Here is a 16,553-nt window from a genome sequence, read left to right on the forward strand (position 1 = left end):
TCTCTAAAAGACACGTTGTTTATATATAGATATCATTTATTACCTAAATTGCTTGCTAATTTGTTTTCTTTAAAGTATACCTTATAGCGCTACAAGAATAATCCATAATTGACCATTTTTTCTGCAAGTGATTTAAAAAAAAAATGATATAATGTTTGTGTACATCGTTTTACTAGAGACCAAACATTGGTAAAATTAAGAATATAAACTCATGGTAAGCTAAAATTCTAAATGTTCTAAACAGAGCAGGTTTATAAATATTGATATTTTTTTCAACTATTTCTGTGATTTCAGGGATAAAGAATGGCTATTTTCACACCTTTAAGAAGAAAACTGTATAAAATCATACCTCAAAAACAAGCTGCCCATTTTGCTGAGTTGTAATGTGGTTTCCATAATGTCCAATGGCTTCAACAAAGAACCTAAGGAAAGCTTCTGATATCAGCAAATTCTGGGCGTTTTTCAAATCTGAAAATATTAGTATTGAATTTTAAAAATCTGTAGTGTTTCGACATAGGCAAATAATTGCAGAATACTTTCCTAAATATTTAAGGCAAATAATTGCAGAATACTTTCCTAAATATTTATTTGAAGTGCAAAAAAGGAAAAAGCTGCCAAATTGATAGAAAATTTGGTTATCCATATTTAAACAGACTTTAAGGCCTTTTTTCCTTCCACAACATATTTTACAATCTATCAAAGACCTACTGAACGGCAATAATGAAAATCTTCAATAACAAACTTGACAACCATTTAGTAGCAAGCATATTAAAATTTTATTAGCATTGACTGAAGATTAAATAAGAAACTGTACAAAAACAACATTAAGGATGTACTTAGGTGAGGTAAGGTGAAAATTAATAAATTTAGAATTTTAAATTGATACTATAAGCTGGTAGAGCATCAATTAAGGATAAAAATAAGCTAAAAATATTGATAGGTCATGGACCTCCTTTTCGAGATATTTGAGATTTAAAATATGGCGGGAAAAGACTGACTCGGACTTATACCTTATATTTGCATTGGTATTATTTGGGTCCCAAACAAAAGAAAGAAAATCAAGAACCTTCTAAAATTTTGGTAAATGACCTTTCATGAGCTATTAAGTCTTTAAGTTATATGAAAAAATAAATGGATGTAATGGGGCAAAATATTTTACATTGTATTGTATGGAAAAACACCAAGGAGTCCGAACATTTGACTCAAAGTCCAAAAGCTCACCTAAGTACATCCTTAAGTGCGAGTTTTCAATCTCTTAAGAACCATACCACCTGGATAGCAAAAATATGTTTCCATAGGACATCATGCCTCACTTGCATTATCATATGTTCATGGTCAGAAAACCAAGAAATGTGAATCAAACTAATAATTTGTATTGATATTCAAAAAACATCAACCAACTATGAACATGTGTTTGAAGTTTTAAGTTGGTGGTTCAAGTTTAAACATCATAGAAAAATTCTTAAACAAAATACTGATCTTGAAATGGGATAGACAAACCTTTTTGATAAACAAAAGATAAACAGACAGACAAATAGACCAACAGACCATAAAACATTAAGTATGCCCTTCCACTATCCTAGATGGGGCATAAAATATATAGTTCTCCATATCTTCTTAATGGATATCATTGACAAAAGCAAGTAATTTTCTAACTAAAAATAGAAAATAGCAAGTAATTTCATACCAACTATAAATAAAACATGCAACTGTGCATATATATTACGACTTGTTTCACGTTAACAATCCACACTTTACACATTTCTGAGAAACTATCTAGTCCGTTACAAGAGAAAAAAAACTGAACTTAAAAACTTATAATGAGTTTAACAGACCAGTAAAAATGATATTTTCAAATAAGATTTCATGTAAAATGCATCTTTAAACTTTATATTCCATACCTCCCTCAACTTTGCACATGTTAAGGACTGTTTTCAATGCTTTCTGTACAGATTTAGGCAGTAGAGTATCCTCATCTCCTTGTGACTTAATCACTTGTCTTTTATCAAGGTCAAATATAAATATCTAAAATAGTAACAATATATGTTATTTGACAAGTAATAGTCAGTCTCTTAATTAGAAAAATAATATGACACACAGGAAAGTATCTCTTTAAACAATAAGTATCATTGAAATCTTTTATATTTTTTATTTTATTATTTTTACCGGTTTCTTTTTACTGATAATGACAAAAAGATACTTCTGACACACGTACAAACTAAACACAAACAAAAACAAAAACACAATAAGTGTATGCTCAAGAATGAGGACTACTTACAGTCATTGTGCATAAAGCTAAAGTTTCTTTATACAAACAGCTTATTATAAGTGTTGTAGAAAGGGTTCAGCAATTGTTTTATATTATCTGTTCATTTTCAAAAGTATATGTATAGCTCTAGAGTTTGAGGACTTCAGCTCATCACTTAATACCCATAGTTATGATTACAGCATTTAGGGAAGAAATTTAAGGATAAATAACAAATTTTATAACTTTAAGTTGTTCTCCATGTTATCCAATTCCTATATTTAAAGAATTATAGATAATCATTGGTAATCTCAACGAGATTGATTTTCTTGCTTGAGCAGGTACAGCAAAAGTGAAAAAAGCAATGGAGTTGAGATAATTTTGCATATCACTCTACTGTGTTGAATAGGAAATTATCAGTCAGTAAGATCAAAGGAAAATTTCATAAAATAGCAATCATATTATGTATAAGGGATACAGTATTTATTCTCACCTCACTAAGTGGCAGATTAAGGACTTTCTGTAGATGTGATGACAGTATACCAATAACATATGGTGTGGGAGAACAACAGATATCTAACATAGTGTCTGGTAATACAGGAATGTATGTGTGTGGCCAGGAGAATGGATAAAGTAAAGATCTCATAGCATGGATTGTCTGGGATAAAATCCTGAAATAAAACATCAGAAATATAATTAAGAAAGTGTACTTGAAGTCTTTTAAATAGTAAAAGCAATGAAACTAGTTGAAATGAAATAATCAACTCATTTAAATTCATAAACTGCAGTATTATAGAATCTTAAGTATAAAACTGCAAATGATCTCTTTTGTTATTTTGTGTCATTGGGTTTGTGTCTCATTGAGGTGTATTTATACAAAAAAGGAAACATTTGAGAAGTCTCAACAGTTCTGTTTATTTTGTAGAATGTTCTATGAACATATTGTTTGTTACAATGCAATAAGTAAGAATTAAGAAAGAATCTAGAATTTTCATTAACGAATAATAGCTATAGGAAGCTATGTACTCTTTATATTTTCTAATTTCTTTGTACTGATCAATACGGCCAATTTCGGAAATTATTGCACTTATAATTGCCATAATAACACGACTTTCAAAAATTCTTAATTAGGTCTTGCTTTTTCAGAAAAATATTTAATATAGATATATGTATCAGATATATATATATATATATAAGAATGGGAATTTCTTATTATCTGGAGACTTACACAGTTGCAATACTAATCTATTCATTAAAAAACTTGAAATAAATTCTGAATTTACAGTTTATATTATCTTTAATCATAAATACAAACCCAAGGTTTTTGGCACAGAAAAGAATGCTTCTCTCCAGTAACATCACAGAAAATAATTTGATAAGTTTATCTACACCAAGCTTATGTAATAGTGTTTCTCTATTAGCCTGAAAAAAAGTTAAAAAAAATTGTTATATAGTTTTTTTTCAAGTTAATATATACTTAACATAAATCTTATCATAAACAAAGTCTTCACATAATATTTGAATAACTTAACTCCTGAAAAAGAATAAATCAGAAATTATGAATCTATTTTTCACCAATACAACAGAAAACTGACGAAAGATGATTTCTTTGATGTAAGATCTCCAATATCTTAAATAAATTGCTTCGCCGAGCCCAGCTGGATACGACCACAGCTTACCAATCCTGAACAGTTGGGGCAAAAATGGACACAATATTCATGCTTGATACAGGTCTGAATTTGGATTGTAATTAAATATTTGACACACAAGAGGTTTCTGATATAGAATAACTGTAGTCAAAGAACTTAGTATTTGTTAGATGATTCGAAGTTATACTATTTTTTTCTTTTGTGCAATACACTATGCTGTTGCGAATTAACCCCCCCCCCCCCTGAAAAAAATAATCAAAGAAATTTTCTTTCTAATTTCTGAAATTTGTAATGGGAGCAATTGCCTTCCAATTAATTTCTTTTTACTCCCCCTCCCCTGATTTTTTTTCAACTACCCAAAATCAATCCCAACCTTCCTTTTGTGGTCATAAACCTTGTTTTTAAATTTCATAGATTTCTATTTACTTTTACCAAAGTTATTGTACAAAAATTACATGTCTTTGGACGACGACAACAAATTAATACCAATATACAACCACAATTTTTTTGTGGTCATATAAAAATACTTAATCCAGATTTAGAAAAGACAACTTTGTGTGTACACTTTATTAGCAATGTATGTATACAATGAAGGCATTAATAGGGAATGGCAAGCATGTAATATATAGCTTTTTGCTATTAATTTCAAAAATCTAAATTATAGTTACATAACTATTTTTGAGATCATAAATATCAAGTCTATCAATATTGAATTTTTTTTAAATCTAACTTGCTGTTGCTTTTTATTTAATTTAGGCTAACAAAAAATCATTTTACTTCAAAAGCACTTTCTCATCTTTTCTATCCTTCAACAAGAAAATAAAGTCAGGACTAACAGAAAGGCATTCCAACCAATTCTAAAAAAAGACAACTAATTACTTTTCCATATGATATACTGAAGATTTATTGTGTGTGCACTCCTGATTTTTTAACTTTGCACCAATGATGAAAAAAAACAATGAACAAGAATGTGTCCATAGTACACGGATGCCCCACTCTCATTATCATTTTCTATGTTCAGCCGACCTTGAAATTGGGGTCAAAAATCTAATTTGGCATTTAAGTTAGAAAGATCATATCATAAGAAACATGTGTACTAAGTTTTAAGTTGATTAGACTTCAACTTACTGTAATCAAACACTACCTTGCCCAAAAACTTTAACCTGAAACTTGCACTATCATTTTCTATGTTAAGTGGACTGTGAAATTGGGGTCAAAAGACACTCAAAACTCTAATTTGGCAATAAAATTAGAAAGATCAAATCATGGGGAACATGTGTACTAAGTTTGAAGTTGATTGGACTTCAACTTCATCAAAAACTACCTTGACCAAAAACTTTAACCTGAACGGACGCACAGACGAACGAACGGATGAACAGATGGACGAACGCACAGACGGAGACACAGACCAGAAAACATAATGCCCCTCTACTATCGTAGGTGGGGCATAAAAAGTTATCTTCTTAGGCACTCACTCCTGTTTTGTGGTATTAGTTATCAAAAGTTAATGTCTCGAAGAAATCAAACCACATATATATATACACTATTTTGCCAGACGAGCATTATACAACCATCCCCAAGTCAATGAGATTGGACATTGTTTTGATATTGATTGATTGATTGTTTTTTTTTGTGTTTTATGCCACTTTCAGCGCTATTGGCTATATTATGGAAGTAAGTTTTATTGGTGGAAGAAATCAGAATGCCCATAGAGAACAACTGACCTTGGCAGGACAACCTACAATCCTAGTCAATAATTACATTAGATGTATGTTTCATTATAATACTTAATTCTGATTGGCTAACTGCACATCACGTGTTATTCCTTAAGCAATTGCATTACTCAATAAAACTTTTCATTCATGATAACACATGGTCCCACAATAAGGTGTACAGGTGAATTAAATAAAACAACTATAAAATTCGTGTTTTCATGATCATAGCTAAAAAATGTAATTATAAGTATTGAATGCTTCTTTTTGTAACTTCATAGGGTAGTAAAAGCGTTGACTGTGCACACATTTTGAGAATGAAGCGCTTCCACGCTTCATACATACAAAATGTACTTTGGTCAACACTTTAACACCCCAATGAAATTACAAAAAGAAGCATTCAATTCTTAAATGAAGATTGAAATAGAACAAGGTTCCTATTGTTATTTTAAATAAAAGACACATCTTACTTTTAGAGAAACCAATTGAATTATTATTACACATTCACATGAAAAATGCCTGGTTTACAACAATAAAACATGTAAAAAAAATGACTTACCCGAATATCATTGAATTTGAAAAATAGTTTGCCCACTTTAAAACCTTGCAATGCATTGAAAGTTCAAAACCTTAGATTTTGTAGAAAGTATAATAGATCTGTGAGAGTATGCATGCTCAAGGTGTTAAGATATACAAGAATTTTTGGATTAAAGTCCCAGAACTCTGGAACAACTAATCTAATAATCATAAACATTCAAAAGTAGCTAGTCCATATGGAGCCTTACATTGTGTTAAAATGTTGTAAGAATATGTGAAATTATTACCAGTCCAAGTAATCAAAGAACATGCCAAAATGTAAAACACCTTAAAATTATTGCTAAAATCATGTCCTTGTTCAATGTCTCAAAATGTAACTATTTCTTATATTGACAAAATGCAGCAAAATTAAGCAAGTTGCAATATATAATGTGAAGTCATAGGTTTGCAATCTTACAATATTACTGTTGGTGTTAAAAAAATGAAAAAAAAAGAAATTAAACTCAATCGACATAATTATAGTAACACAAGCGTGAATTGAAATAAATCATGCACATATATATGTCAAAAAAGTACTCACTCTTATCATCTATGATATATAGTAATGAACAGAATATAAATATATATATATGCATCCAAAATCAAAGTAAACTATAAAACTATTGGTATATATAAGTTTGGAAGAAAGAAAGAAGCATGACCTAAAGAATAAAATTGAATTGTAGTTTATTTGACCCATTTTCCCGTATCTTATTCATTAATTTATATTTTTAACTTAAAATAACACACTGTATTTTATATGGATATTAGCTGACCAGTTAAAAAGAATTATTGAAAGGGGAGACATAAAGTTATCCCTTTTTATTCAAATTCTAAATAATAAAGAAGCATTATTTGAATATGGTTTTTCCATAAATCTATCTTTTATCTATTTACAAAACATTTATCTTGATCATTTTACTTACATTATCAACTCTGTCATCAGAAGGTCTGGCAAGAAATATTGTACCTGTTTCCCAATTCTCATCCTAAAAATAGAAACAAGAAATATAGTTCATGATTCCTTATTCTTATCCTAAAATAGAAAGCAAAATATATATAGTTCTTGATTTTCAATTCCCATCTTGAAAAAAAGAAGCAAGCAAGCAATATAGTTCTGGTTTCCCAATTCTCATCCTAAGCAAGGAATATAGTTCATGTTTTCCAATTCTCATTCTAAATGTAAAAGTAAGAAGTATAATTCTGGTTCACTTATTTACATCTTTAAAACAGGAACAAGAAATATAGTTCATTTATTCTAATCTTATAAATCAAAGTAATAAATTAAGTAACTATTTCTAAATGTTTATCAAAACTGAACCAAACTAGAAACAATGATTCTTAATAGCAATGCACAAAAGACAAACCTCCTTACCAATATGGCTTAAGGTAATCATTTTTTATTAGTAAAATTTACAGAGATGCTGAACTACTTCTTATTAATAGAGCAACAAAATGTTCCCCCATGACTCCCAGACAAGAATTTACAAACAATGACTAAAGATCTGTTTTAGGAGCTTTCTTTAAACCTATGAGTTGAGATTTCATACCAATGTCCTAACATGGACCATCTTTCCTGGTTCTGGTAAGGGTCTACCAAATGCTGCTACAATTAACTCTTTTGCCATGGTCAAAGATAGTTGTCTTTTGTCTTCAATTTCATCCAACAACTAGAAATAAAGTAAACAAGTACATAATATACCTTAAAAAAATAAACTATTATATCAATATATTCGCAAATATCCCTCTTGTGTCAATTCTTGAATCTGTAGTATTCAAGGTAACATTTTCTAGAGCATAGACTCAAACTATCTCATTTGCTAAAAAGGTAAAAAAAAAACATGTTTCAGTTTGGGGTAATAACATAGAAAATGATATTTGGTCTATATAAAGATTCTGAAATGTGACAAATATCTTATTTCTCAAGTAAATTATTATATTTTGCATAATAATAATAAAAACTTAAAATATCAAACATCAAACATATTTTTATAGAAATATGCTACTTCATGACATTATAGAAGATTTAAAATTCATAATGTAGTTATTTATTGTAAATTTGCAGAATTCATAAACAATATACGACATGTACAATATAAGGTTATATATTTTTGTAGATTTTCACAGTACATTTCTGTATGAATCTGACTTTTCATTTTGTAACGTAGTAATACAATCAATTTATTCTCTTATTTATTATTACTTAAAATATTACCATCCAGTATACTCAGAATAAAGCACCTGTGTAAGACATTAAACACTTATCAAAGATAGATAAAACTTAAAATACAACACAGAAAACTAAAAAAATATTCTTCATCTTACATCGTTATACATAGAGAAAGCATCTACAGGACTAACAATACAAATAACCTCTGGTAAACCAGCTGGTGTGTCGATAGGCTGAAATAAAAATAGTATATTGTCATCTAACTTTTATGAATAAATTTAACCAACCAACCTAATTATTTTCTATTTTGTTTCTTGAGAAAACATACACATCTTTTTGTTTAAAAAAATTGTGATTACATATAAAATTGAGAATGGAAATGGGGAATGTGTCAAAGAGACAACAACCCGACCAAAATAAGCCAATATGGACATCCAAAATCTTGCTATGCATAAATAAGTTCTGTTTTTAAAATGTAATTATGAAATAAGATAAACCTTAAATAATATATCCAGAAATTATTTTAACTCTGTTCATACTCCACTCGTAAAACAATGCTTAATCATTGGTTTATCAATTTTGTAAGTATTAAAAATTAAGTGTTACTACCTCAGGCAAATCTGATTCTGGGGATTGTGTTCATTCTGTTCAGGCACTTTTGGTCTGAGATTTAGTATGCACTAATTAATGTTTGTACATGTATTCAGTCATCTTACAACATAACTCTAATTTGTAACTTTTATCAGCATATTTAAATAAAACAATTTCAGCTAAGTTTGGATTATTTTTTTTATATCGAATGTTAACAAAAACATGATATTTTCTGATATTTTACATGAGGACCAATTAAAGCAAAAATAACCTACCACAAGTCTTTTACAGTATCCATATACATGTTGTCCATCGAAGGTGGTCAGTACAAAGGAAAAAGACTCACTGCAAAAAAATTTATCACAATAAAAACAACTTTACTAAAATTCTTGCTACATCATCGACAAACTATAGTATCTGTAGCTATTATAGAACTATCAAACAAAATATAGTAAAAATTGTCAATTTAAGAGTTTAATCTTTTGTCCATTACAGCAAAATCACTCCATAAAACCATGTTTTTGTTTACTCTTATTGGTCTATAATATATTGACCTGTGCCCTTTATTGGCCATATAACTATTATGTATCAATAGTTGGATTCTTGTTTAATGTCTAGTTGTGGCATATGTTACATGCATATCACTATCAGCACTGGGGTAAATGTGATCTCCGTAACTGCAGTTACGTATATCCAAAGATGGCGGACGATGTTTCTGGTCAATTTTACTTTTGTCAATTTTGTAATAATAATGTATTATTCTTCGGTATTTCATGTCTTTTTTAACGTAATACTAAATTTGAAACTGAAATACTAAATGTTTTATTCATAATTCAAACGCTGAAATGGAGAAAACAGCCATCTAAAATATCATGATGATATGGGTAACTGAAGTAAATAAATTGTCAATGATATACGTAACTGCAAATATTGATATCCGTAACTGATTTTTTTCTACACAATTCAATCATGTTTGAACAGAAATAAATGTCTCCGGTTATTTAAAGTGTGATAAACATGAATAAGAATTGTTCTTCGAAGTCTTTAAAATTATTATGTGAAAATATTTATCAGGTATCCAATTCTGTATTTCCATATAGTCAGCAGCATTAGATGAAATATTAAGAAAAATTGAGAATGGACGGTCTTTTAGCAAATGTAAAAAATTGATAACGGACGCTCTTTTAGCAAATGAAAAAAATCTAAAACCTCTAACACACTAAACGAATTGATAACAACTGTATTCTTGATTTGGTACAAGCATTACCTTATGTAGAAACTGGTAGATTAAACCTGGCATTGTTATAGATAGCTAAGTCTCTCACTTGTATGAGAGTCACTGACTCTCAGACTCACATAGAATTCCATTATATTAAAAACAATTATTGGGTGAAGCAAACGGTAAAAATATCAAAATTTGGGATACAATGTATCACAGTCAACATTATTTTAACATCTGAATGCCTAGAAAACAAAATATAAAACTATTTCAACAGGGAAACACAAAATTGCAATTACACACTTTAAAGTTTTAAAAAAAATTTGAAGGCAAAAGTACAAAATGACCATAGCACTGTAACAAAATGGTGGTATGTATGAATACTGAGACACCCCAAAATAAATTATTTAAACAGTAATATAGAATAAAGGTTAACAATATACAAAGACAAAACCAAATAGCACAATATCATGTACAGCTGATTATAATCAACAAGTATCTAACCACTACATTTCAAGACCGCCAAGTGACTAGGGATTGGAAAAAATGGTCTCCATTGGACTTCCTCCCCGAAAACCCTAGCAAAAGTGGGGCATCCGTTTTGCTGTGCGGGATGTTCAAGTACGCATCCACTTCAGATCAGAATAGGGTCATTTAATCAGATGCCTCTCGTAGAGATTATTTCGTGCTCTTTCTACGTTGATAACCTTTGTAACAACTCTTTAACGGTGGTCAATAGATGGCATGTGGCATGCTCGTCCTGAACATATATATATATAATAATAGGAAGATGTGGTATGTGTGTCAATGAGATAACTCTTAACATGAAACCAAATGATAGAAATTAACATTTATCAGGTCACCATTCGGCCTTTAACAACGAGCAATGTTAATACCGCATGCTATGCTAGGCTGCTATAAAAGGCCCCGAAAAGACAAATGTAACACAATTCGAAAAAGGCAACTTATGGCTTTATTTATGTACAAAAAAAGAACAAATAGCAAATATGTAACACAGCAACTCACGACCATCACTGAACTGCAGGCTCCTGTGACATGGGTCAGGCCTAGGCAAAGACAGAATGTAGCGATGTTAAACATGTAAGATGGCGATCAACTCCCCCTAACCTGGGACAGTGGTGTTACAGTACAACATAAGAGCAAACTAAAAAATCAGTTGAAAAGGCTTAACTCAACAGGCGGATACAAATATAGTGAATGTGGGAGGGTACTTTACGGAATTTATGAGTTTTATTTCGAAAAACAATGATGATCCTTACTATTAAATCGAGTATAATGACTGAAGCAGAAACAATGTAACTCAACAGTTACGGATGTCCTTCACTCAACGTCTGTTACAGTTACGGATATCAGTCTACACAGTTACCCATATCTTTGCGATTTTTTGAAATAATGAATTCTCCATTTAGCGGTTGAACTATGAAAAGATGCTTTGTATTTCAGTTTCAAACTTAGTAATACTTTAAATAACACACGAAATACCGAAGAATAATACTGAATTATTACAGAATTGACAAAAGAAATATTGACCAGAACATCGTCCGCCATCTTTTGATATACGTAACTGCAGTTACGGAGATCACATTTACCCCAGTGATCAGACCAACAAGAAGTTAATGTGATTTAAATATTAAAGCTGAGTTAAAGACAAACATGCTTAGTCAGAATTTGAAGAGGTTATTCATTAGGTACCAGTTAACTGGAATGCACATCACCTATTAAACCAGGACTCACAATTCTGATGTCAAGCTGACCTATCTTTGCTCTTGTTCCCAAGTGCCAAATGTTAAGCATCAAAGAAGCAAAAAAAACAACAATTTTGAAGTCTTTGGTTTGGCCTTACAAGGAATGGATTTGGCCGTTTCACTCCAGGCAAGCATGCTACCACTTGATCACTGAGGCAACCTATAGACTGTATCACTATGAACTATCAGTACTTAGTTGATATATCGGTTACTTAACATGTTAAAATACTTAGTCAACTCTTCCATTAAAATAATTTGACAAACCTTGGTGCTGCAGGAGAAGCTGTTTTTACATCAAATTCTAATGCATCAGGAAAACAGAACTGGGGAATGGAGATATTGCTCTCTATCTGGAAAACAAAAAAAAGTTAATAAGTTGCTTCATTTATAATCATTGTACTGTCTGATTGTGGTTTTCAATTTTTTACTTTGGTAAAAAGTTTTCCTACTATAGCACCTTTTGTACCCTCATCACGCATTATTTAAGGGTATATAAGCTGTAAGTCAACTGATCACCTGGCTTAAAGCTTTTTAGGAATGTGCCTCAGTAAAATAGAATTTTCTAAGTTAATGTTTTATAAAAAAAATATGCAATATACAAGACAATCCCATTTCTTGCTCATGTTCAAATTTTTAACATCAATTGCACAAAACATTTTTCCTTAACCTATTTAAGAATTCTTTTCCTGATTTCATAATTTACTTTTTCATTGTTCATGTTAAAAACAGTCATATCAGAGACAATGACAGAGACAAGAGAAACAAACCATCATGGACAATCTCCTTACTGGTTAGAAATTTCAAAATTGAAGTACTAGATTTGCAAAGTAAGATGAAATTTGATAAGAGTAAATTTTTCTCTGCAAAATTCCTAAACATGAGATAAAATGATTCTTAATTCTTTGACCCTATCAAAGTTATGGTCTGATGGTTCAAAAATGGATTCTTCCTTATTTATCATTTATTTGCAATAATAGATTCCTTGTTAGCATGCTTACAAAAGCATCTGGTGTGACATCTTTTAAAAAGGTTGCCAGTTTTGTTTAAATAGTTTCAGTAGCTTCATACGAGAAAATGTTTTATGAGTTTCCAAGTGGACCAAAGAGGTCAATTGATTCCATCTCACTTGACTTTATTAGCCAAGTGAGTTAAAAAAAAAAAGGCTAAAAAGTCTATCTTAACTAGAATAATATTGCATATTTTACTATACATGAATAAATATTCCTGATATTAAAAGAGTACTATTTTTCTACATCTTATACAATACCATGCTTAAAATTCTAGCAATTTAAACACTTTGATTATTTACATGTTCAATATAAATCTGGAGTGCTGCTTTACATACACTTTGCATTGCATTTATTAAAATAATTTGGTGGAAAAAAAGGTTGCCCTTTACTCTTGAACATAATACTTAAAAACATGTTTTTCATTTCTTTGCTAGTACCTGGTAGTTAACAGGTTAGTTAGTCAGATCTGAACAATTAGTAGCCTCATTCTTGAATCATATGCAAAGGTTTTATCATGCAAAATCATTTTTTATTGTTTCATTACCTAGGTTGACCTTTATCTCCACATGCACATTTGATTATTAAATCATCATAATAAGATATCCAATGATCTTCAAGTGTTTAATAAATACAATGTTAAACAAATAAGAATTACTGGTAAAATTAAACATGTAACTTAAAGGATTATGTAGCTGATGTACATATTATATTACTGGGTAAATACAGATTTAAATCTGCAACTGTTTTTTAATGTCAGGCTAACATTCTACTACCACCCACTGTTCAGTTATCATATGGGCTTGAACATTACAAAAATGAACAACTTATGGTCATTTAAAATATACAAAGAAGAAATCGAAAAACTCCTTTTATATTCGGAAAAACAGAATTACACAAATGAAAAATAAAATTTAAACAGTGATAACAATATTAATCAGTTCTCATTGTCATGCAAGTTGGTTATTCTTTCACCATAAATGCAAAAATATTTCATTGATACATATATAAACAAGGGAGATAATCTCATGTTTATCTATATTTCCTGAGTAAATAAGGCTTTATATGGATGCAGGTTTTAGGCTAATTTACAAAAGAATACATCTAAATTTACCTTTCCATCTCTTGCAGGCTGAAATCATTTAAATTCAAACAATAATGCTCCCTTTCAGCAATATACAACTTTGTTATTATACTGCTTTCTGTTATACTAAAATTATTTCAATTTAAAACTGTAGCCTTCCCTAAACTGTTCTTGAAGGTAATGGTAAGACATTTACTTAGTATATGCAATGAAATACCAGTACAATTTTTTGATGCTATGAATCTAGTCAAGTTGACATCAACAATTTAAAAAGGAGCACCAACTTTTCAATCATTTCAAAATGACCAAAATTGTGTGAAAAAAAAATCCCAGATCCTTGGACAATAACTTCTATATATAAGTTTTGTGTTCTTGTATATTTTTGCTATTAAAATTCTCTATCTTTTATAGTTTTTAACATAGATACCAAAATAGAAAAAATACTTATACATTATACTGTGGATTCATTTATTTACGTGGATACCAATTTTTGTGGATTTAGAAAATCTTGCATATTGGTGGAAATCTAAGTTCTTGGTTTTGGCAAAGTCTGCATACATTCCTTAAGAAAATTTGTAATTTTAAAAATGAACCCACGAAATCAACAAAAGTTAGTATCCAATGAATATTAATGAATCCACTGTACATACATTTACAGAAATGTATCATACAATAATTAGCATTCATTCCAGACACTTGTCTTGTCTTGTTATCCAATAAATCAACATTACTATATGACATGGACCATACAGTGGACATCAAAATGAACTGTAAACTTATCTGTATTATTATTCGTTTATAGTACAACCAGATTATCATGAACTTATTTTTGAAAAAGTAAAAGTTTATTTTTACACACATAGCTAGCTATATAGGCCTGTTTTAGTATGGCAAAATGTTGAATTAAGAGATAAATTACAAATTGTATATATACAATACAACTATGCATTCAATAACTGCAAAAGACAATCAACATTTACAAATGTATGTATAACAATTGGAAACAACATATATGTAAAATAACAAACTGACAAATATGCTTTACATACATGCATGAAATCCACAATAAGTGTTTATTGAAATTTAAAACTGACCAGTGATTTATCTAGATGCTTTTTATGAACTGGTGGTTGTGTCATAGGAATAACACTACAGGTGCTCAGTTTTTATTGAAAACTTAGAAATCAAATGAACAACATGCACATAATTTGACTTACCGAACAAGAACATAATTAGACTTACCCCACAAGAACAGAATATCAATTGACCATTTTTAGTTATTTTGATGTTCCTCTTTCAGTAGTAAGAATAAACAAAATGTAAAAGAATACATATTTAAGAAAAGCTGCCATTTTCTAAAAATCTCTATTTTTTTCCTTGGTAATCTATATAACTATTTCTTCAAATATTATTAATTACTTAATATCTTGCTTCTTAAAAAAAGGCAAAACTTTTTAAAAATTGAAAAGAAAAAAAAAAGATTTTTTTCCAAAATTATTTAACAAAGTTGAAGAAACATGATAACCATCTATGACTTTAAAAAGAATAAAGATCAGAAATAATGCTGAAAGTTTTTCCTCTTACAGACCCCTATGTTTTTGGTTCAATCCTGAGCGGAAATTATATTTTGGAGTTATTTTCATTCATCTTCAAATTTATTGTTTCTAGCGGTAAATGAATCTACCTTTATTTATTATCATTTGTAAAAAAAAGTTGAGAGAAATTCCCGGTGAGCATTTGCCAATAAATGATAAGTTTTACTTTATCTATATATATATTTATCTCCAGTTAAAATATCAAAATATATTAGTTTTCAATTAGGGCTGTAGCTACAGTAAATATAAATTTGACCAAACTGTCACTGAAACCTTTTTTTTCTAAATTCATTATGATGTTCACCAATGTAAAAAGGAGATGATGATATTGTCATGGTAAATAGAAACCATCATCACAAACAGTCAACAAAATGTTTTTGTTCTTCAGAATTATTATTTGGATGAAATTGGTTTTCACAAAAAAATACCTTTTCCCTTTCTCTGTGTAAAATTCAAAACAGAAAGTACACAGCTTTTGTTTGAGGCCTGGGAGTAACACTTCATTCCTGTATTATATTTTAAATATGACTTTTATAACACTTGATTATAGGTTTAAATACCAAGCTGATGATGTGAGAAAAAAATTAAAATAAGCAAAAACTTTTCATTGGTTAAATAATCTGTTCAAGTAATAAAATGTATCAGTTACAACCTTTGAATTTAAACTGTGAAAATCTTATAAAAGAATTGTAGTATTTATACCTGTTCAGGAAATTTGTATATAACATACGGCCTGTATCCCCCTTCTTCAGAGACAGGCTCAAGTCCTACAATCAAGGCAAAGTCGAACAACTGAGGATAGGCTACTGACTGGGCTTGTTTGTTGTCTTTTCTCTTCTTGGCCTGTAAGTTAAACATTATTTTTATAACTTGATATCAAAATACCCAAACAGTTGGTATACTTTTGATTTTGGAGCATTTTGAACAAAACAGTTTTGT

General features: G+C 29.7%; 1 protein-coding gene across 7 annotated transcripts in view; it reads right to left on the reverse strand.

The window, feature by feature from the left end:
* Window positions 1–349: 349 nt before the first annotated feature.
* The window catches only part of LOC139481279 (DENN domain-containing protein 2C-like), a gene marked incomplete at its 3' end in the record, with an annotated part of 29,758 nt that continues 13,554 nt past the window's right edge, over window positions 350–16,553 (reverse strand). For 2 of the 7 annotated variants that reach the window (XM_071264462.1, XM_071264459.1), the window contains 12 exon segments: window positions 350–468; window positions 1,902–2,025; window positions 2,739–2,916; window positions 3,561–3,667; window positions 7,109–7,171; window positions 7,733–7,852; window positions 8,508–8,585; window positions 9,219–9,288; window positions 12,193–12,278; window positions 14,050–14,067; window positions 15,262–15,312; window positions 16,317–16,457. In XM_071264462.1, coding sequence (XP_071120563.1) covers window positions 350–468; window positions 1,902–2,025; window positions 2,739–2,916; window positions 3,561–3,667; window positions 7,109–7,171; window positions 7,733–7,852; window positions 8,508–8,585; window positions 9,219–9,288; window positions 12,193–12,278; window positions 14,050–14,067; window positions 15,262–15,312; window positions 16,317–16,457 — 1,155 coding nt within the window. 7 annotated transcript variants of the gene reach the window in all.

The sequence above is a fragment of the Mytilus edulis genome, chromosome 7 (genome assembly GCF_963676685.1).
Source record: "Mytilus edulis chromosome 7, xbMytEdul2.2, whole genome shotgun sequence".
Classification (NCBI taxonomy): domain Eukaryota; kingdom Metazoa; phylum Mollusca; class Bivalvia; order Mytilida; family Mytilidae; genus Mytilus; species Mytilus edulis.